The 21,983-nt window shown below is 41.8% G+C and overlaps 1 protein-coding gene across 3 annotated transcripts; it reads right to left on the reverse strand.

The window, feature by feature from the left end:
* Nucleotides 1-1,035: 1,035 nt before the first annotated feature.
* LOC109903991 (kunitz-type protease inhibitor 1-like) lies at nt 1,036-18,943 on the reverse strand. Of its 3 annotated transcripts, XM_031788227.1 has the most exons (12): nt 13,150-13,379; nt 12,957-13,036; nt 12,354-12,813; nt 11,506-11,663; nt 11,188-11,329; nt 8,520-8,690; nt 8,392-8,442; nt 5,920-6,048; nt 5,640-5,690; nt 5,322-5,492; nt 3,486-3,545; nt 1,036-3,101 (listed from the first exon to the last, which is right to left on the reverse strand). In XM_031788227.1, the coding sequence occupies exons 3-12, from the start codon at nt 12,769-12,771 to the stop codon at nt 2,914-2,916; spliced, it is 1,539 nt and encodes a 512-aa protein (XP_031644087.1). In that variant the 5' UTR covers nt 12,772-12,813; nt 12,957-13,036; nt 13,150-13,379; the 3' UTR covers nt 1,036-2,913. The 3 variants fall into 3 exon arrangements, with proteins under 3 accessions (XP_031644087.1, XP_020356630.1, XP_020356629.1); XM_020501041.2 differs by lacking the exons at nt 12,957-13,036; nt 13,150-13,379 and adding an exon at nt 18,561-18,943; XM_020501040.2 differs by lacking the exon at nt 12,957-13,036.
* Between the last annotated feature and the right edge of the window lie 3,040 nt (nt 18,944-21,983).

Genomic DNA, 21,983 nt, shown 5'->3' on the forward strand with positions numbered 1-21,983 from the left:
ACAACTGACTACATTTAGGCCTACAGGGGGGGGGGGGGGGGGCTGTGCATTAAAGTCAATGCTGGTAATGGTTGGGTAAATAGGTAAGAGCCCATCATATATTACCGTTTATGACACAAAACTAATTAAACTGTTTCTGATTCAGGAATGTTTGCCGGGTTATTAAAGGTCATTACAAACATTTACCAAATGTGGGAGTGTGGAGAAACAGTATTAATTTCATGATTACATTTATTGTATGTTAAAGCACTCATGCAGTCTTTAATTGTATTTTTTAAATTATCACTGTATGTCTAATAAATCACTGTGATTATTTAATCAAAATATTTTTTAGCATTTAATTCCCTGCACCTCCTTTGGCCCTTGAAATGCTCCGTCTGATTATGTGGGCTTTATGAAACAAATTTGAAGATATTTACATACACACTGATTGGCTGATAGGATGGTGGTCTATAACCTACCTCCTTACCCAGATGAACAGTCATTGGTCTATTATAATCACATCACATTGTGACATGATGTGGTCCAAAAGTCCCATCCCACCTGAACAGTTATTTCAACCTCGGAAGTTTCCATCCAATTGGTGAAAGACTTTCATGCAAAAATAAAAAAAATCTGCAGAAAAACTATGCACAGAGCTAAATACCAATCAAATATATTTGTTGCGGATAAAAGGCTGTGCGTGATGATGTCATGCACATAAAAGTACCTTTTGCGGTTAAATTCCCATGTCACAAATAAAAAAATAAAAGTTAAATGGGTTTCCATCACATTTAACTCTACTGTTTTTCTCACAATTGGCTCGTGCACTCTTGCCAACAGCTCGCAGATACAGTGTGGGTATAGCGTGCCCTATAAAATTAGATTATTATAGACAAAAGGGCACTTCCCATTTAACCTCAGATGATGGAATGTGAAATTACAGTAAAAGGGTTCAACGAAGTACAGTTACATTATGTGATACTAATCACAATGTGCTGAAAAAGCAACAAATTCAGACTAGCATGCCTCATCTTCAGAACAAACACACACTGGTAACCTTAGTATAATTTTATTTAGGATTTGAGACCTAATGGTAAAATAGATAAAACTATATATAAAAAAGGTGTTAACAACAAACAAACAAAAAGTTGAAAGGAGTATATTTTTTCATGTTACTACTATTATGAGGCACAAACTGGCTTTAGTTTCCCCTCTTCTGTTTCCTTCAGAAAAACCTGTTTTCATCATCCGAAAATAAACTCCAAAAGTAAAATAACTTGCTCTAACTTTAACAGTTAAGACAAAGGTGTTAACCATGTACAATATTTCCAGCAACACAAAACAAAAAAAGCCTAAAATACAATAAAACAGAATAAGAAGAATAGTAAATCCATATTTAGTAAACAAATAGCGGCAGGTATTATGTCAACAATTTACATGAATAGTAGTTAGATTGGTTGATTTAATCATTGAACCATTATACCCTGAGTGCAGAATTAGTGACCAACCATCTGAATTATGAAAGGCTAATGCAAGAAGAAAAAAAAAAAAAGGCAAAACACAAGTGTCACATTTTGAAGAATTTCTGCAACTTTATCTTTCCGGAGTGGTGTCAAGCGCCAATAAAATCTCATAGGTCTACATTACAACATCAACAAGGAAAAGCTTGAATCAAATAGAGAGGCCTGTATTTGTGGAAAATAAAACAGACTATACTCCGACACAAAAACCCTCCAAGGTTCACATACAGTGCCTTGCAAAAGTATTCAGACCCCTTGGATTTCTTCACATTTTGTGTTACAATGGGATTCAAAGATTTAATTTAAAAAAAATATGTCAACAATATATACAAAATACTCTAATATCAAAGTGGAAGAAAAAAGCATTTTTTTTGTATAATGCAATAACTAAAATAGTCATTGCATAAGTATACAGCCCGTTTGTTTAGAAAAGCCTAAACTAGTTCAGGAGAAAAATGAGGCTTAACAAATCACAAGAAGTTACATGGACTCTGTCCATGTAATAGGGGTTGACATGATTTTTTTTATGGCTAACCCTTACTCTGTCCCCCATACATACAACATCTGTAAGCACAGATTAAACTACAAAGACCAGCGAGCTTTTCGAAAGCCTCATAATAAAGTGCAGTGATTAGTAGATGGGTATTGAATATATCTTTAAGCATTGTCTAGTTAATAATTATGCTGGGCATTATGTATTCAACTACCCAGACACCTCAAAGATAGTCATCCTTCTGAACTGAGCTGCAGGACGGGTGATTTTAAAACAGCTAAATAGTTCAATGGCTGTGATGGGAGAGAACCGAGGATGGTTCAACAACATCGTAAATGACAGTGAAAATAACATCAATATAGCAAATAAAATATACTCCAAAACATGCATCTTGTATGCAACAAGGCACTAAAGTAATAATGCAAAAAAAAACATGGCAAAGGAACACACTTTTTGGCCTAAATGTAAAGCCATATGTTTTGGCAAATCCAACAAAACATATCACTGAGTAACTAACTGCATCCTTATTTTCAAGCATGGTGGTGCTGCATGGGCATACTTGACATCAGCAAATACTGGCATGTTTTTCAGGATAAAAATAAGCGGGATACAGCTAAGCACAGGCAAAATCCTGAGCAAAACCTGCTTCAGTCTGCTTTACACCAGAGACTAAGAGAGCAATTCACCTTTCAGCAGGACAATAACCTACAAAACAAGGCCAAATCTACACTGGAATTGCTTACCAAGAAGACTGTTGAATGTTCCAGTTTTGACTTAAATCTGCTTGAAATACTAAATGGCAACACTTGACAGAGCTTGAAGAATTTAAAAAACAACAATAAATGAAGAAATCAAAGGGGTCTGAATACCTTTGCAAGGTAACACTAATGGCTGGCCTGTGGGGTCAAAGGTTAAAGGTCAGATGGGCTTGGTGGTGCTGTTGTAGACAAGGCGCTCTGTGTCCTCCTTGGTGTGGACCTGGGTGCCATTGATGGGTACCCGCTGGCGCTGAGGCTGCTTCTTCCTGCCCTTCATGAAGCAGTAACATAGAACAACCAGCAGTATGATGATGGCCAGGCCAAGCAGTGCGGCTATTGCTATGCTGCCTGAGAGAGGATGGGCATGAAGACACACACACACACCAGTAAGTCAATAACTATATAAAAAGAAGCCTGCATGTGCAGGGCAGCAAAAGCTAGACAACATACACGATCAATCATGTGGAACATTCATGGTGTCTGAATTAAGTGAAGAGAATGGGCAGGGAAGCAGACAGCTTCATCGTCACCTCAAGATATTTGTGACCAGCTTTGACCCCCAGGTCCCTTACAATTGATGGGGTGGAAGAATTGGATTTAAAAAGGAGTATTGTCAGGGTGTCTTTTCCATGGACTTGAGTGATTGTAAAGGAGCACAATTCATTCTAAGGGACAAAGGACCCATCTTCACAAGGTAACTACAGAAGAAATGCTGAATTAATAAATAATTACCTGTATGGCCTTGAGTGTCCTGGTATTCAAATGACTCCTTTCTCTCAAAGATGTCCTTTTCTGAACACATAGTAAGGATAACAGACAATACGAGTTAGTATACAATGCTACAGTATTCTTTATATACAGTTGAAGTCGGAAGTTTACATACACTTAGGTTGGAGTCATTAAAACTCTTTTTTCAACCACTCCACAAATTTCTTGTTAACAAACTGTAGGTTTTTCACATTTGTTAGGACATCTACTTTGTGCATGACACAAGTCATTTTCCCAACAATTGTATTTCAAGTATAATTCACTGTATCGCAATTCCAGTGGGTCAGAAGTTAACATACACTAAGTTGACTGTGCTGTTAAACAGCTTGGAAAATTCCAGAAAATTATGTCATGGCGTTAGAAGCTTCCGATAGGCTAATTGACATAATTTGAGTCAATTGGAGGTGTACCTGTAGATGTATTTCAAGGCCTACCTTCAAACCCAGTGCCTCTTTGCTTGACATCATGGGAAAGATCCAAGACCTCAGAGGTCTACAATCTTTTTTTCTACAAGTCTGGTTCATCCTTGGGAGCCATTTCCAAATGCCTGAAAGTACCACGTTCATCTGTACAAACAATAGTTTGCAAGTATAAAAACCATGGGACCATGCAGCCATCATACCGCTCAGGAAGGAGACGCGTTCTGTCTCCTAGAGATGAACGTACTTTGGTGCGAAACGTGCAAATCAATCCCAGAACAACAGCAAAGGACCCTGTGAAGGTGCCGGAGGAAACAGGTACAAAGCTATCTATATCCACAGTAAAACGAGTCCTACATCAACATAACCTGAAAGGCCGCTCAGCAAGGAAGACTATGGTGTGCAACTGCACATGGGGACAAAGATAGTACTTTTTGGAGAAATGTCCTCTGGTCTGATGAAGCAAAAATGTCCATAAAGACCATTGTTATGTTTGAAGGAAAAAGGGGGAGGCTTGCAAGCCAAAGAACACCCATCCCAACCGTGAAGCACGGGGGTGGCAGCATCATGTTGTGGGGGTGCTTTGCTGCAGGAGGGACTGGTGCACTACACAAAATAGATGGCTTCATGAGGAAGAAAAATGATGTGGATATATTGAAGCAACATCTCAAGACATCAGTCAGGAAGTTAAAGCTTGGTCACAAATGGGTCTTCCAAATGGACAATGACCCGAAGCACACTTCCAAAGTTGTGGCAAAATGGCTTAAGTCAAGGTATTGGAGTGGCCATCACAAAGCCCTGACGTTCAACCCTATAGAAAATTTGTGGGCAGAACTGAAAAAGGGTGTGCGAGCAAGGAGGCCTACAAACCTGACTCAGTTACACCAGCTCTGTCAGGAGGAATGGGCCAAAATTCACCCAACCTATTGTGGGAAGCTTGTGGAAGGCTACCCGAAACGTTTGACACAAGTTAAACAACTTAAAGGCAATGATACCAAATACTAATTGAGTGTATGTAATCTTTTGACCCACTGGGAATGTGCTGAAAAAAATAAAAGCTGAAATAAATAATTTCCCCTACTATTATTCTGACATTTCACATTATTAAAACAAAGTGGTGATCCTAACTGATCTAAGACAGATAATCTTTACTAGGATTAAATGTCAGGAATTGTGAAAAAATTAGTTTATATGTATTTGGCTAAGTTGCATGTAAACATCCGACTTCAACTGTACACAATGTAGGGGTGCTGACATGTGAGCATGGATCTCAAACATTCCCTCCAGTTCTCATCATTATGGTCTCAAAGGGTAATATAACAGTACAACGATTTAAAAAATCAGTTGAAAGTGTTGTAATGGCTACAGAACACAAACCCACCTGTTACCAGTTTGCAGGTCGTCATACAAGTATCTTCAGTGTCAAATCTGTTGTCATTCCCGTCGCAGCCGCCATAGTTGAAACGGAAACACTTCTCGTAGAGAGGGTTGTAGTACCACTTGGTAAAACTGTCACGACAGTGTCCCGTTTTGGGGTGAACTGTGCAGCGAACTATGGTTGAAAGAATGTGTGTGAGACCAATCAGTGTTTGTGAGACAAATCAGTGTTTGTAAGAAGCACAATAGGTGACCAGTTAACTCAAAAACAATATCCTAGATTGATCCTATTACTGTCTCAAAACAGTAAAACTCAAATAACCTTTCTGTTCATCCACAGGAATTTGCAGTAGAATCCGGAACTTGTCGTTCACTGGTGAAAGGAATAAAACAAGAGTTTAGCAACTTCACATGTCAACAAACAATGATGTCAGTGGTAATGTAAGGTCAGTGGTAAGGCCAGTGGTAAGGTAAGGCCAGTGGTAAGGTAAGGCCAGTGGTAAGGTAAGGCCAGTGGTAAGGTAAGGCCAGTGGTAAGGTAAGGCCAGTGAAGTCTTGTATGTAAATTAGGGTTGGTTTGCATAGCGATAGCCTGCACTCACAGTACTCGCAGTTCTCCTCGTCTGAGCCGTCGCTGCACTGCTGCTCCTTGTCACACTCCAGGCCTTGGTCAAGGCAGCAGCTGTTGGCACAGGTGAACTGGCCTGACCTACAGGGGATCCCACACACCTCTAAACACAACAACACAGTTGAACAGAACAGGTAGGTTGAGAGTAACCTTTACTCAATACAGAGAAACATGATGCAGTGCACAGCTAACCCATGCATCCTATAAGTCTCAATGAACAGGTACATTCCCCTCCATATGTATTTGGACAGTAAAGCTAAACATTTTAATTGTGTGTCTATACTCCAGCATTTTAGATTTGACATAGAATGTTTCATATCAGGCGACAGTACATAATGTCACCTTTTATTCAAGGGTATTTTCATACATGTCTGTTTTGCCATTTAGAAATGAATGCACTTCATGTATCTAGTCCCCCCATTTGAAGATGTCATTTTTAGTATATCAAAGTGCATGCAATGACTACATTAAGCTTGTGACTTTACAAACTTGTTGATTGCATTTGCGGTGTGTTTGGTTGCGTTTTCAATTATGTTTGTGGCCCACTTCTGCCAATTATGTTTTGCCCAATAGGAACTCCATTTTGGAGTCACTTTTATTGTAAGTAAGAATATAAGATGTTTCTGAACCCCTCCCCCCACACTTTTTTTTTTAACCTCCCCTGTTATTGGTAATGGTGAGAGATTAGCATGTTTTGTTGTAGCCTCGTAACGGCATCTCACTCATCATTCATTTTCTTAATCATGGCATTATCAGGATTCCTTTAGAAGTGGTCAAAAACATCTAATCTACTCACTTGGAAAGAAAATGACTCCAGTCATCATCCTTCAGTTACTACTGGGCAAAACATAACCCATAATCTGCAAAAGCATCCAACACGTTTGTAGAATCACAAGCTTCATGCAGTCATCGAGTGGAATATGGTACCAAATACTAAACTTGACTGCTTTGATAGACTATAAGCAAATTTGTCCAAATACTTATGACTTCTTCACAAGGAGGGGGGACTAGATACACAAAGTGCTTTAATTTCTAAACGGTAAAACAGATCTATGAAAATCCCCCCCCCAAAAAAAAACATTCCCATTGATCCACACAATTTTTTTAAAAATGAATTATGAAAAAAACAAACTAAATGAGGATGTCTTGATTGTGTATGTCTTCACGAACTTTGCAAAAGTCTTAGGGCAACATATGTCCATTGTTTCAAGCTCAGTAAAGTTGGTTGGGGATCATTGATGGACAGCAATATTCAAACCATGTCTCTACTTTTAAAGTACATTTAAGTCAGGAATGAGACTAGACCACTCATGAACACTCAACACCTTTTGGAAAGCCATTCTGGTGTGTCTAAAAATGTGTGTAATTATCTCGCTGAAAATAAAACTCTGAGGTAGGTTTTCCTTTGACTTTTTACCTGGGCTTTGCTCCTTTCATATCCTGAAAAACCACCAAGTTCTTGCCAATGGCAAGCATACCAATAACATGACGCTGCCAATATAATACTTGAAAATACAGAGGGTTTCACTCTGTTGAATTGGATTTGACCCAAATATGTAGTTTTTAACTTAGGCCAAAAAGGTTAATGTCTTTTGCCATGTTGTCTTACAGTGTTACTTAACGGCCTCGTTTCAAACAGAATGTATGATTTGGTGTGTTTTTTTTAACACCGGCTTCCTTTTCACTTTATCATACAGGCCTGTAATGTGCAATGCATGCAATGTTGCTGATCCCTTTGTGTTTTCAAGTATTGTGGTTACAGCATCATGTTATGGGTATGCTTGTCATCAGCAGGGACTGGGGAGTTTGTTAGAATCCAAATAAATATAAAAGGCTCAAAGTTCAGGTAAAAAGTTAGAGGAAAACAGGTCCCTGAGTTTCAGTTCTGCGGGATAATTACACAAATTGTAATGCCAAAGACGCACCAGAATGGATTTCCAACCGGTGTTGAGTGTTCCTGATTGGTCCAGTCTGTCCCAACTGAAATTTGTTTAAAAAAATCTTAGACACAGTTTGAATATTGCTATCCATCAATGATTCCCATCCATATTTACTGAGCATGAGCAATTTTGACAAAAACAATGGATATATGTTGCCGTAAGAGTTTTGTACAATCTTATTCAAAATTATTTATAGCTGTAATGGCTGCCAAAGGTGCTTAGACCAAGAATTAACTCTGGGGTGTGAAGACCTACGCAATCAAGACATTTTTTTAATTAACATTTTATTAAACGTTTTACTATAACTTTGAAAATGTGGAGTACGTTGTGTCAATCTGTATGAAAATAGCATTTATTATTATTTTAAGGCAGCTAAATTTGAAGGTTAGGGGTCTGTAGACTTTAACTAGGCACTGTATATCTGCCAGCATGTATCAATGAGTGTGGGATGCATAGCCAAAAGGTCTAGAGCTGAAGACATTCAATGAAATGCGGGTTAGTCTTACCTCTAGGGGCTGGAAGTGGCCCACTTCTGCCACTGCCAATGCTGGACATAACTACATGAAAGGAAATGCCAATCAATTAACCAATCAACCAACTGTTCTTAGAGAGGCAAGAGGGATCTGTACAGTACCTGAAACACCATCGCAGGCATTGGTACACTCCTGGAGGGACAGGTAGTTGTTGAGGTTCTCTCTGCAGCCCCCAAACAGGAACTCCTCACACTTTTCTGAGGCTGCATTGTAGTGCCAGCGCGGGAAGGACCCACGACAGGGACCCACCTTCTTGGGGACCAGGCAGTGATCTGGAGGATAAAGGGAGATACCTAGTCAGTTGTACAACTGAATGCCTTCAACTGAAATGTATTTTCCGCATTTAACCCAACCCCTCTGAATCAGAGAGGTGCGGGGGGGGGGCTGCCTTAATCGACATCCACGTCTTCGGCGCCCGGGGAACAGTGGGTTAACTGCCTTGCTCAGGGGTAGAACAACATATTTTTACCTTGTCAGCTCAGGGATTCAATCCAGCAACCTTCCGGTTACTGGCCCAACACTCTAATCAATAGGCTACCTGCCACCCCAACTAAAGCATCAGAGAGAGGGGATTGGGGGAGGGGAGGGTGTAGGTCATTTTCCTTCAAATTAGGCCTACTTCAACCACTGGAGATACATTTGGATGCATCTTGGAAGAAAGCAGACATGACTGATATAACACAGACAGAGGAAGTGGATCCTCTTGTGCAATGCCAAGCAATACATCTCACGACAAGCTGGTTGATGCTTTAGAACCAACCTGTTTACTTAAAAAACTATTTTGTATGAGTCATTACATTACATTGCACTGCCATTCCATCATTACAATATGAAAGTGAATTGATGCATTAAGAATAACATTATAGGTAGAGAACAATTCACAGTATACATATCGTTTTGCTGAGAGGGGAGAGTATCTTTAATTATGATTATTCTAGCATTTCTAATTGTGATTCGTCCAGCATTGAGGCAGGCAGCCATTTCGGTATAAATGTATTGTGGTGGCTCACATCAGGGATCACTGCTATACCTTGGTCTTTTCCTCAGAGGAACATTTCTCACACCATTCCGAATAGAGACTTGTTAATGGGTAACTGAATCAATGAATGGTTAATAGTCTCTGCTCAGTCTGCTAAGACTGTGAGCGAGACCAATATGCTCCAAAAATGTATGACTGACTCATTAGAAATAACATCAAAGTGTTTGAGTATCAAGAGTCTGCCTTTATGAAGACAATAAAAGAGTTTGCTTGTGTTTGTGAAACCCAAGCTCAAACCAGACAGACGGGCTATAAAAAAAAGGGGGGGGGGGGGTGATGTGAATACATTCCAACCACAGCTATCCTCACTTCCTGTTTCTCCTGAACTTCCAGGAAGTGTCTATCCATTCCATATACACACGCTCACGTTACTGGGTAGTGCAGAGACAACCCCTCCATTGTCTAATTCCTAAGTATTCCCTGTTAAACTATAATGAGCAGCAGGGCAACGCTATTGATCTACCAAGTATAAGCCAGTGTGATAATGAGTTGTCATCCTGTTATGACCTCATACAGTCATTCATGGAAGACATATCCGTTTTTCTGTCAAACTCACAACCAATGAGGAAACGGGTACTAGGAAAACAACAACGCTAAGCTGTTGTAAGTAGAGCTTGAGCCCACATATAGATGTCTAAGCCGGGTCAAATCTACTTGTGAATGGTGCCTTTTTAAATCTGTAAATCTAGATTTTGTTCTACGGAAATCAGAGGAGCTTACCTGGAAATGTATTTTTGTCATTTTAATATGCATACTTCCTGTCACGTTGGAATGAAAAGGTGATCATTATGATAAAGTCTTGTTGTAATAAACCCAACTTAAACCAGTACAACCGGTAAAAGTAATCAACAAGCATTTGAAAGCCATACAAATTATTTATGAACTTAACATGCCACCTATACTTGAAATGGGGTATTTCTTCTTCACAGCAAAATGCAAACTGCAAAGACAGTTTCCTCAATTTGAAGAAAAAAATAGTATTTCAAAGTAATTCCTTAAATTGCATTCACTTGCATTGTGTGTTCAGTGTCAAATAAAGTCAGAAGGGCATCAGTCCTTCTCACCTCAAGGACATAGTTTATCACAGTGTGCCTACTCTTAACACATGACAGATCACTGATGTAGGCCACTTTAAAGACAAACAAATAGAGGAGACATGAGTCATGTCTGGTATGACACAATGTGAGTCAGGAACAAAACATGAGTACTCAGAAACTGCATACCTATTCATCTTTAAAACTCGCACACACACACATTCAAACTTGACCTTAATGTTGAGTATCTTCAGCAGAGTGAAATGCAGAAGCAGATTATTGACTGTTAGAAGTGATATGATCAAAATAATAATGTCATGTGACTAATAAAAGAAGACATGACAGAATGGAGGAGCACAGCCAGGCAGTCAAATAGATGACATCTGACTTTGCATAAGGGAAACTTATACTTATACAGGGATCTAAGTGGTTTTCATGTCATGCTGACACTAACAACATGCAATCCCACATATAACTTAAAAGAGGAATGTCTCACCACATAAGAAACAACCGTTTCTCTGCTATGAGAAATCATTCTCACTTTAGTTTGATTTCCTACACAGGCAACTTACTGTGTAGAAGTAAATTGAAATTCAATATACAGCATGAATTTCCCTTCACCCCCAACACAGCTGTGTTAAACTGTGTAGCTAGGTGACTTCTGCAGGTGTTTCACATAGACTATAGCATACTCACCCTCAGACTGCTCAGGGGTGAGCACCAGGATGGTGATCTGGGTTTGGTCGGACTGCCCGCTGGAGTCTGTGACGGTCAGCTGGAACTTGTACACCCCAGACGTCAGTTTGGACACGATCACTTGGTCATCGAATTGAGTTTTCTAGGAGACGAGGAAAGAAAATGTTTAAATTTGTTGTCTAGTATGGCAGAACTTTGGAAATGGAGTTAATTGTGATCCTCTGGTGTTCTGAGAGTGACCTGTCCATCTCATGTACTCTTACAGTCAGAGAGAAATCTATGATCAGATAAACACCCCAATAATGACTTATCACTCACCTCTATGACAGCGGAGGAGTTGCCTGACACTAGGTGCCACTGGTACGTGACAATCTCGTGGTCATCTTTGCTCTCAATGCCATTCAGAGTCAAACTTTCCTGGGGCTGGGCCACTCTGTCCGGACCTCCATTGGCCACTGGAGGGTGGTCCTCTTCATCTGAAAGTTGAATACAGCCTTAATCACATATTCAATGCAACATAGTCATACTGAAAATACATGCAGCTTTAAGACAATCTGTTATGTCAGAAACTGTTGTGCAAAGAGTAAACGCATCATGGCTGGTTTAAGTTTGACTAGGCTGAACTTTAATGGCATTTGAATGGTTTTGAGTGTCAACACAACATAAGCAAATCCATTAGTTTGGTGGTGCTCATGCACAATTAACAACTACATCCTGTTGACATACAATATTCACTCGGAGTAAAGTCTGAGTGCAATCCATTACTTGACTCACAGCACAATACCAATCTCCCCTGTAAAAAGCTTTCTCAGCAGCAAAAAAAACAGAAACCTATGACAACGGGCCATATAATGAGCCATGGCATGTGTGGACATGCTGGGTAATGCTCTTCTCTAAGCCGGTGGTTTCACCTCCTCTGGAGATAAGAGGCTTGGCTGTTGGGACTGTCTTTGTGGTTTGAGTCAAAAGCCCATTGGGTTGCTTTCTCTGCTCATAATAATATACAGTAGCCAAATGGTCTGCGTGTTCAGGTTACTTTAGTAGGTAGTTCAATGTCAACATGAAGTTCATTATGGACATGCCCAACCCTAAATATATGAGTAGACTCAATTAGTTAATTTGATGAGTGTCTATGTTGTGATGGGTGAGAATGATACCCATCTTACCTGGGAACCCATTTGTTGCCAGATCACTTGCATACACAGAGTCTATGATGTAGTTCTGGAATCCCTTCTTGCTGACAAATCGGCAGACGTAGCTCTGCTTGTATAGACAGTCAAAGAGAAAGCATGACTTGATCATGCCCTCATCTGAAACCTCCATGAAAGCGACATTACATCTGGGGTCTTTGCAGCAGGAGCGTATACAGTCATTGGAGCGCTCAACTTTCACTGAAGAGATGAAAGTCGCACCGTCTTTGACCGACTCATTGGTGTCGAGAACGAAATCGTCTCTGCCCTTCTTGAACTTGTCCAAACATTGTTCCCCGAATGCCTGAGCCTCCGCGTGCCCCAGGAAAATAATACAACACACCGAAGCGCCCAATAACAATCCAATTTGGAGAGAGGTCATTCTACAAGACATTCCAGGAAAACTATTAATCACAAATACAATCGAGCGGATGATCTGAAAACAGAGTGATATAAGCAATTTAAAATACGTAACATATAGCATGGAATGCCTTGTGATTAAATATCAATTATTAAAATGAAAATAGTTTAAGTAGTCGTAACATGATCTAAATAAAATAAGATAACATTTCCACACACACAATCATTTATAGACAAACTTAGGACTTTTGTCAGCGGCAGTCTCTCTCTCTCTCTCTCTTCCTGATTTCAAAGGTAGCCTAAGAATTACGTCAAGAATAGCAAATTAATAATCCAATATCTATCTCTTCTGTAACTTTATAGATCCATATTTCTTCAAAAACAACACTTAGAATTAACAAACATGTGTCACCTGTAAATGCTGTATCTGTCGTCGATTATTGTATACAAACTATCAAAATATGTCCATTTCACAGGTGTGTTTCTGTCGGGTACCAGGGGTGTAATCATTAGTCCAAAACGTTTTAGTCCAAAACGTTTTGCAACGGAAACCATTTACTCAAAACGGAAAACATTTAGCAAAGAAAACGAGTTTCTATTGGACAAATTCAATTCGGTCGCTGCCCATTTCGTTCCGTTTGATTATGTTGTGAATACACCCCTGTTACATACAGGAAGTGAAATTCTACTCCCATCTTGACCACACCGAATATTATTGATATAATGACAAGATATATGTCTCTCCGCCATAACAATGGGAATCGTTGTCCACAAAGCGGCACAGCGGGCTGTCTAGATCCCGCGTAACCTTTATTTGGATTGGTGGATATATCTCATTATTGTACATAATTGAATACTCGATGAGGGTTGTTGACGTCACCCACCTGTATGCTACTAGCCTCATTTCATGAATATGCATAGCCATCTCGAGACAACTTCGATATAGTGTTTTTTCTCAAAGTTGCCGGGAAGTCACGTGTCCTACTTATAAAAGTACACTCCTAACAACTTTAGCATTACGAAACTTATGTTCGATCAAATAAACCTCACGTAGAAAAAATGAATAGTTTATTTGTTGACCAAATTCTCATGACCTCCATACAAAAACTCATTGCTTGGTTGGCGAAACAACGCCACCTGCTGGAGGGAGACAGATTTTCCACCGAGGGGACCAAAGACATTCACGATGCCACTCCTATTTCGAGTTGTGTCAAGGGAAGAATGGAATACTTTTAAAGAAATGAAGAGATTGATTAAATATTGTTCTTGAAATATTTTATTCACAATAGTCCTATGGTAAGCTTTCATAATGGCGACCGGTCTTATTCATATGACCCAAGATGTGAACACAATAGGTGGTTGATGGCTTCACTTATTCATATGACCCAAGATGTGAACACAATAGGTGGTTGATGGCTTCAAGGATCCACCTACACCTAAATACCCGAGACAGGTCCGAATACAGAATTATAAATAATGTCACGGGTCTGGGTCGAAACTGATTTTCACGAGTCTTTCACGAGTGTAATTTTAACTGACTTGTCTGTAGGGCGGTACAGATCCGAACGTGACTGCTGCAGTTGAGAGAGATCGAGAAATGTGATCATTTATGCTGCTGCTCTTGCTTTTCAGGAGAGTGGAACATGGCGCATGTAGCTTGTTGTTGGTCATAAGTCATCAAAGCAGGAATACCACAGTTTGAGTCATAATACCCGTAAACCACGGAAATGGTGCCAATCATTTTTCCACCATTCATTTTTCGGTAGGGGTCATGGGAAGATAATTTAACGTTGGCGATTATCGTCTGACTACACGAACGATGAGCTAACGTTTTTTTATTTATTTATTTTACCTTTATTTAACCAGGTAGGCAAGTTGAGAACAAGTTCTCATTTACAATTGCGACCTGGCCAAGATAAAGCAAAGCAGTTAGACAGATAAAACGACACAGAGTTACACATGGAGTAAAAACAAACATACAGTCAATAATGCAGTATAAACAAGTCTATATACAATGTGAGCAAATGAGGTGAGAAGGGAGGTAAAGGCAAAAAAGGCCAAGATGGCAAAGTAAATACAATATAGCAAGTAAAATACTGGAATGGTAGTTTTGCAATGGAAGAATGTGCAAAGTAGAAATAAAAAAATAATGGGGTGCAAAGGAGCAAAATAAATTAATTAATTAAAATTAAATACAGTTGGGAAAGAGGTAGTTGTTTGGGCTAAATTATAGGTGGGCTATGTACAGGTGCAGTAATCTGTGAGCTGCTCTGACAGTTGGTGCTTAAAGCTAGTGAGGGAGATAAGTGTTTCCAGTTTCAGAGATTTTTGTAGTTCGTTCCAGTCATTGGCAGCAGAGAACTGGAAGGAGAGGCGGCCAAAGAAAGAATTGGTTTTGGGGGTGACTAGAGAGATATACCTGCTGGAGCGTGTGCTACAGGTGGGAGATGCTATGGTGACCAGCGAGCTGAGATAAGGGGGGACTTTACCTAGCAGTGTCTTGTAGATGACATGGAGCCAGTGGGTTTGGCGACGAGTATGAAGCGAGGGCCAGCCAACGAGAGCGTACAGGTCGCAATGGTGGGTAGTATATGGGGCTTTGGTGATAAAACGGATTGCACTGTGATAGACTGCATCCAATTTGTTGAGTAGGGTATTGGAGGCTATTTTGTAAATGACATCGCCAAAGTCGAGGATTGGTAGGATGGTCAGTTTTACAAGGGTATGTTTGGCAGCATGAGTGAAGGATGCTTTGTTGCGAAATAGGAAGCCAATTCTAGATTTAACTTTGGATTGGAGATGTTTGATATGGGTCTGGAAGGAGAGTTTACAATCTAACCAGACACCTAAGTATTTGTAGTTGTCCACGTATTCTAAGTCAGAGCCGTCCAGAGTAGTGATGTTGGACAGGCGGGTAGGTGCAGGCAGCGATCGGTTGAAGAGCATGCATTTAGTTTTACTTGCATTCAAGAGCAATTGGAGGCCACGGAAGGAGAGTTGTATGGCATTGAAGCTTGCCTGGAGGGTTGTTAACACAGTGTCCAGAGAAGGGCCGGAAGTATACAGAATGGTGTCGTCTGCGTAGAGGTGGATCAGGGACTCACCAGCAGCAAGAGCGACCTCATTGATGTATACAGAGAAGAGAGTCGGTCCAAGAATTGAACCCTGTGGCACCCCCATAGAGACTGCCAGAGGTCCGGACAGCAGACCCTCCGATTTGACACACTGAACTCTATCAGAGAAGTAGTTGGTGAACCAGGCGAGGCAATCATTTGAGAAACCAAGGCTGTCGAGTCTGCCGATGAGGATATGGTGATTGACAGAGTCGAAAGCCTTGGCCAGATCAATGAATACGGCTGCACAGTAATGTTTCTTATCGATGGCGGTTAAGATATCGTTTAGGACCTTGAGCGTGGCTGAGGTGCACCCATGACCAGCTCTGAAACCAGATTGCATAGCAGAGAAGGTATGGTGAGATTCGAAATGGTCGGTAATCTGTTTGTTGACTTGGCTTTCGAAGACCTTAGAAAGGCACGGTAGGATAGATATAGGTCTGTAGCAGTTTGGGTCAAGAGTGTCCCCCCCTTTGAAGAGGGGGATGACCGCAGCTGCTTTCCAATCTTTGGGAATCTCAGACGACACGAAAGAGAGGTTGAACAGGCTAGTAATAGGGGTGGCAACAATTTCGGCAGATAATTTTAGAAAGAAAGGGTCCAGATTGTCTAGCCCGGCTGATTTGTAGGGGTCCAGATTTTGCAGCTCTTTCAGAACATCAGCTGAATGGATTTGGGAGAAGGAGAAATGGGGAAGGCTTGGGCGAGTTGCTGTTGGGGGTGCAGTGCTGTTGTCCGGGGTAGGAGTAGCCAGGTGGAAAGCATGGCCAGCCGTAGAAAAATGCTTATTGAAATTCTCAATTATGGTGGATTTATCAGTGGTGACAGTGTTTCCTATCTTCAGTGCAGTGGGCAGCTGGGAGGAGGTGTTCTTATTCTCCATGGACTTTACAGTGTCCCAGAACTTTTTTGAGTTAGTGTTGCAGGAAGCAAATTTCTGCTTGAAAAAGCTAGCCTTGGCTTTTCTAACTGCCTGTGTATAATGATTTCTAGCTTCCCTGAACAGCTGCATATCACGGGGGCTGTTCGATGCTAATGCAGAACGCCATAGGATGTTTTTGTGTTGGTTAAGGGCAGTCAGGTCTGGGGAGAACCAAGGGCTATATCTGTTCCTGGTTCTAAATTTCTTGAATGGGGCATGTTTATTTAGGATGGTTAGGAAGGCATTTAAAAAAAATATCCAGGCATCCTCTACTGACGGGATGAGATCAATATCCTTCCAGGATACCCCGGCCAGGTCGATTAGAAAGGCCTGCTCGCAGAAGTGTTTCAGGGAGCGTTTTACAGTGATGAGTGGCGGTCGTTTGACCGCTGACCCATTACGGATGCAGGCAATGAGGCAGTGATCGCTGAGATCTTGGTTGAAGACAGCAGAGGTGTATTTAGAGGGGAAGTTGGTTAGGATGATATCTATGAGGGTGCCCGTGTTTAAGGTTTTGGGGAGGTACCTGGTAGGTTCATTGATAATTTGTGTGAGATTGAGGGCATCAAGTTTAGATTGTAGGATGGCTGGGGTGTTAAGCATGTTCCAGTTTAGGTCGCCTAGCAGCACGAACTCTGAAGATAGATGGGGGGCAATCAGTTCACATATGGTGTCCAGAGCACAGCTGGGGGCAGAGGGTGGTCTATAGCAGGCGGCAACAGTGAGAGACTTGTTTTTAGAGAGGTGGATTTTTAAAAGTAGAAGTTCAAATTGTTTGGGTACAGACCTGGATAGTAGGACAGAACTCTGCAGGCTATCTTTGCAGTAGATTGCAACACCGCCCCCTTTGGCAGTTCTATCTTGTCTGAAAATGTTGTAGTTTGGAATTAAAATGTCTGAGTTTTTGGTGGTCTTCCTAAGCCAGGATTCAGACACAGCTAGAACATCCGGGTTGGCAGAGTGTGCTAAAGCAGTGAATAGAACAAACTTAGGGAGGAGGCTTCTAATGTTAACATGCATGAAACCAAGGCTATTACGGTTACAGAAGTCGTCAAAAGAGAGCGCCTGGGGAATAGGAGTGGAGCTAGGCACTGCAGGGCCTGGATTCACCTCTACATCGCCAGAGGAACATAGGAGGAGTAGAATAAGGGTACGGCTAAAAGCTATGAGAATTGGTCGTCTAGAACGTCTGGAACATAGAGTAAAAGGAGGTTTCTGGGGGCGATAAAATAGCATCAAGGTATAATGTACAGACAAATGTATGGTAGGATGTGAATATAGTGGAGGTAAACCTAGGTATTGAGTGATGAAGAGAGAGATATTGTCTCTAGAAACATCGTTGAAACCAGGAGATGTCATTGCATGTGTGGGTGGTGGAACTAATAGGTTGGATAAGTTTAACTAGCGAGCTAAACGTTAGATAAATATCCATGCCCTGATGGACTAACATTGCCAAGTACGTCACCGCGTGGAAAAGTGACTAACTTACACGAACGGTGAGCTAACGTTAACTGGCTCACAAAGGACTTGTCGCAATGTTTGCCCATAGAAAACACATGGTTTTGTTCCACGAGTACATCTGTTGTACATAACTAATCAAATGACCTGTAAAGTCACCAGCAGAGATGTAAATTAAGCTAGCCCGAGGCTAGTACTTTTCAGACTGGGCTAGTAAATAATGTGCCAAACTAACCTGATACAGTAGTAGGAAATGTGCCAAACTAGCCTGACACAGCAGTGACATTTAGCCTTTTCAAACATGCCACAGATTTAGGACCTGCATGTTACCTGGGCTAGTACAAATCGTGGTCTGCTGGCCAGTCTCCAAAATCCTTACATTCCATCCATGCATGTCGGTCCCTTATCACTGTTGGTCCTCCTCAGTGACCTCACGGCTGAGGGTTTTAATTTTCCTCTTGAGCATTATAATCAAAAGTACAGTATAATAGCTCATTGCTATACTTCACCTCTTCGGGCAAATAGTAAACTTCACTGTCCTGATCATCTAGTTGAACATTCCAGATAATTCCTCTATCCCAGCAGAAATGTATCATCCACATAGTAGGATTTTTGATGTGCAGAAAAGCCCAGTCTATTTTACTGTTACTATAGTCAAGTCTGTGGGTTATGGTATTTTAATATAGATGTTACCATTTTAGTAAACAACTTAGCTAGCAAGTTTTTTTAATTTTTTTATCTTTCAGATGGGCGGACCGGAAACCCAGTGACAACACTCAGGTCTGTAGCTGCTATTTTCCAGTGGGAAAGAGAAATGGCCCTGTATTTACCAGAAAAGGTAGCTCATCCACCAAATCAAATCCAATTTTATTTGTCACATACACATGGTTAGCAGATGTTAGTGCGAGTGTAGCGAAATGCTTGTGCTTCTAGTTCCGACAATGCAGTAATAACCAACAAGTAATCTAGCTAACAATTCCAAAACTACTACCTTATAGACACAAGTGTAAGGGGATAAAGAATATGTACATAAAGATATATGAATGAGTAATGGTACAGAGCGGCATAGGCAAGATACAGTAGATGGTATTGAGTGCAGTATATACATATGAGATGAGTATGTAAACCAAGTGGCATAGTTAAAGTGGCTAGTGATACATGTATTACATAAGGATGCAGTAGATGATATAGAGTACAGTATATACGTATACATATGAGATGAATAATGTAGGGTATGTAAACATTATATTAGGTAGCATTGTTTAAAGTGGCTAGTGATATATTTTACATCATTTCCCATCAATTCCCATTATTAAAGTGGCTGGAGTTGAGTCAGTGTGTTGGCAGCAGCCACTCAATGTTAGTGGTGGCTGTTTAACAGTCTAATGGCCTTGAGATAGAAGCTGTTTTTCAGTCTCTCTGTCCCAGCTTTGATGCACCTGTACTGACCTCGCCTTCTGGATGATAGCGGGGTAAACAGGCAGTGGCTCGGGTGGTTGCTGTCCTTGAAGATCTTTATGGCCTTCCTGTGACATCGGGTGGTGTAGGTGTCCTGGAGGGCAGGTAGTTTGCCCCCGGTGATGCGTTGTGCAGACCTCACTATCCTCTGGAGAGCCTTACGGTTGTGGGCGGAGCAGTTGCCGTACCAGGCGGTGATACAGCCCGACAGGATGCTCTCGATTGTGCATCTGTAGAAGTTTGTGAGTGCTTTTGGTGACAAGCCGAATTTCTTCAGCCTCCTGAGGTTGAAGAGGCGCTGCTGCGCCTTCTTCACGATGCTGTCTGTGTGGGTGGACCAATTCAGTTTGTCTGTGATGTGTACGCCGAGGAACTTAAAACTTACTACCCTCTCCACTACTGTTCCATCGATGTGGATAGGGGGGTGTTCCCTCTGCTGTTTCCTGAAGTCCACAATCATCTCCTTAGTTTTGTTGACGTTGAGTGTGAGGTTATTTTCCTGACACCACACTCCGAGGGCCCTCACCTCCTCCCTGTAGGCCGTCTCGTCGTTGTTGGTAATCAAGCCTACCACTGTTGTGTCGTCCTCAAACTTGATGATTGAGTTGGAGGCGTGCGTGGCCACGCAGTCGTGGGTGAACAGGGAGTACAGGAGAGGGCTCAGAACGCACCCTTGTGGGGCCCCAGTGTTGAGGATCAGCAGGGTGGAGATGTTGTTGCCTACCCTCACCACCTGGGGGCGGCCCGTCAGGAAGTCCAGTACCCAGTTGCACAGGGCGGGGTCGAGACCCAGGGTCTCGAGCTTGATGACGAGCTTGGAGGGCACTATGGTGTTAAATGCCGAGCTGTAGTCGATGAACAGCATTCTCACATAGGTATTCCTCTTGTCCAGATGGGTTAGGGCAGTGTGCAGTGTGGTTGAGATTGCATCGTCTGTGGACCTATTTGGGCGGTAAGCAAATTGGAGTGGGTCTAGGGTGTCAGGTAGGGTGGAGGTGATATGGTCCTTGACTAGTCTCTCAAAGCACTTCATGATGACGGAAGTGAGTGCTACAGGGCGGTAGTCGTTTAGCTCAGTTACCTTAGCTTTCTTGGGAACAGGAACAATGGTGGCCCTCTTGAAGCATGTGGGAACAACAGACTGGGATAGGGATTGATTGAATATGTCCGTAAACACACCAGCCAGCTGGTCTGCGCATGCTCTGAGGGCGCGGCTGGGGATGCCGTCTGGGCCTGCAGCCTTGCAAGGGTTGACACGTTTAAATGTTTTCCTCACGTCGGCTGCAGTGAAGGAGAGTCCGCATGTTTTAGTTGCGGGCAGTGTCAGTGGCACTGTATTGTCCTCAAAGCGGGCAAAAAAGTTATTTAGTCTGCCTGGGAGCAAGACATCCTGGTCCGTGACAGTGCTGGTTTTCTTTTTGTAATCCGTGATTGACTGTAGACCCTGCCACATACCTCTTGTGTCTGAGCCGTTGAATTGAGATTCTACTTTGTCTCTATAGTGACGCTTAGCTTGTTTGATTGCCTTGCGGAGGGAATAGTTACACTGTTTGTATTCGGTCATGTTTCCAGTCACCTTGCCCTGATTAAAAGCAGTGGTTTGCGCTTTCAGTTTCACGCGAATGCTGCCATGAATCCACAGTTTCTGGTTTGGGAATGTTTTAATCGTTGCTATGGGAACGACATCTTCAACGCACGTTCTAATGAACTCGCACACCGAATCAGCGTATTCGTCAATGTTGTCATCTGACGCAATACGGAACATATCCCAGTCCACGTGATGGAAGCAGTCTTGGAGTGTGGAATCAGATTGGTCGGACCAGCGTTGAACAGACCTCAGCGCGGGAGCTTCTTGTTTTAGTTTCTGTCTGTAGGCAGGGATCAACAAAATGGAGTCGTGGTCAGCTTTTCCGAAAGGAGGGCAGGGCAGGGCCTTATATGCGTCGCGGAAGTTGGAATAGCAATGATCCAAGGTTTTTCCAGCCCTGGTTGCGCAATCGATATGCTGATAAAATTTAGGGAGTCTTGTTTTCAGATTAGCCTTGTTAAAATCCCCAGCTACAATGAATGCAGCCTCCGGATATATGGATTCCAGTTTGCAAAGAGTCAAATAAAGTTTGTTCAGTGCATCTCCAACAGGAGTGCATCTCTCAGACCATCTGGGGCATGGACATCCTGTACCAGTCTGATCCGAGCAGGAGTATCCATTTGTACAGCACATCGAGCCTGTGGACGGACAGGTCAGTAATACATCAAATATAATACAATATTGTGTAAAACATTGCATTTCTAGAT

This window comes from Oncorhynchus kisutch, linkage group LG14, assembly GCF_002021735.2.
Source record: "Oncorhynchus kisutch isolate 150728-3 linkage group LG14, Okis_V2, whole genome shotgun sequence".
Classification (NCBI taxonomy): Eukaryota; Metazoa; Chordata; class Actinopteri; order Salmoniformes; family Salmonidae; genus Oncorhynchus; species Oncorhynchus kisutch.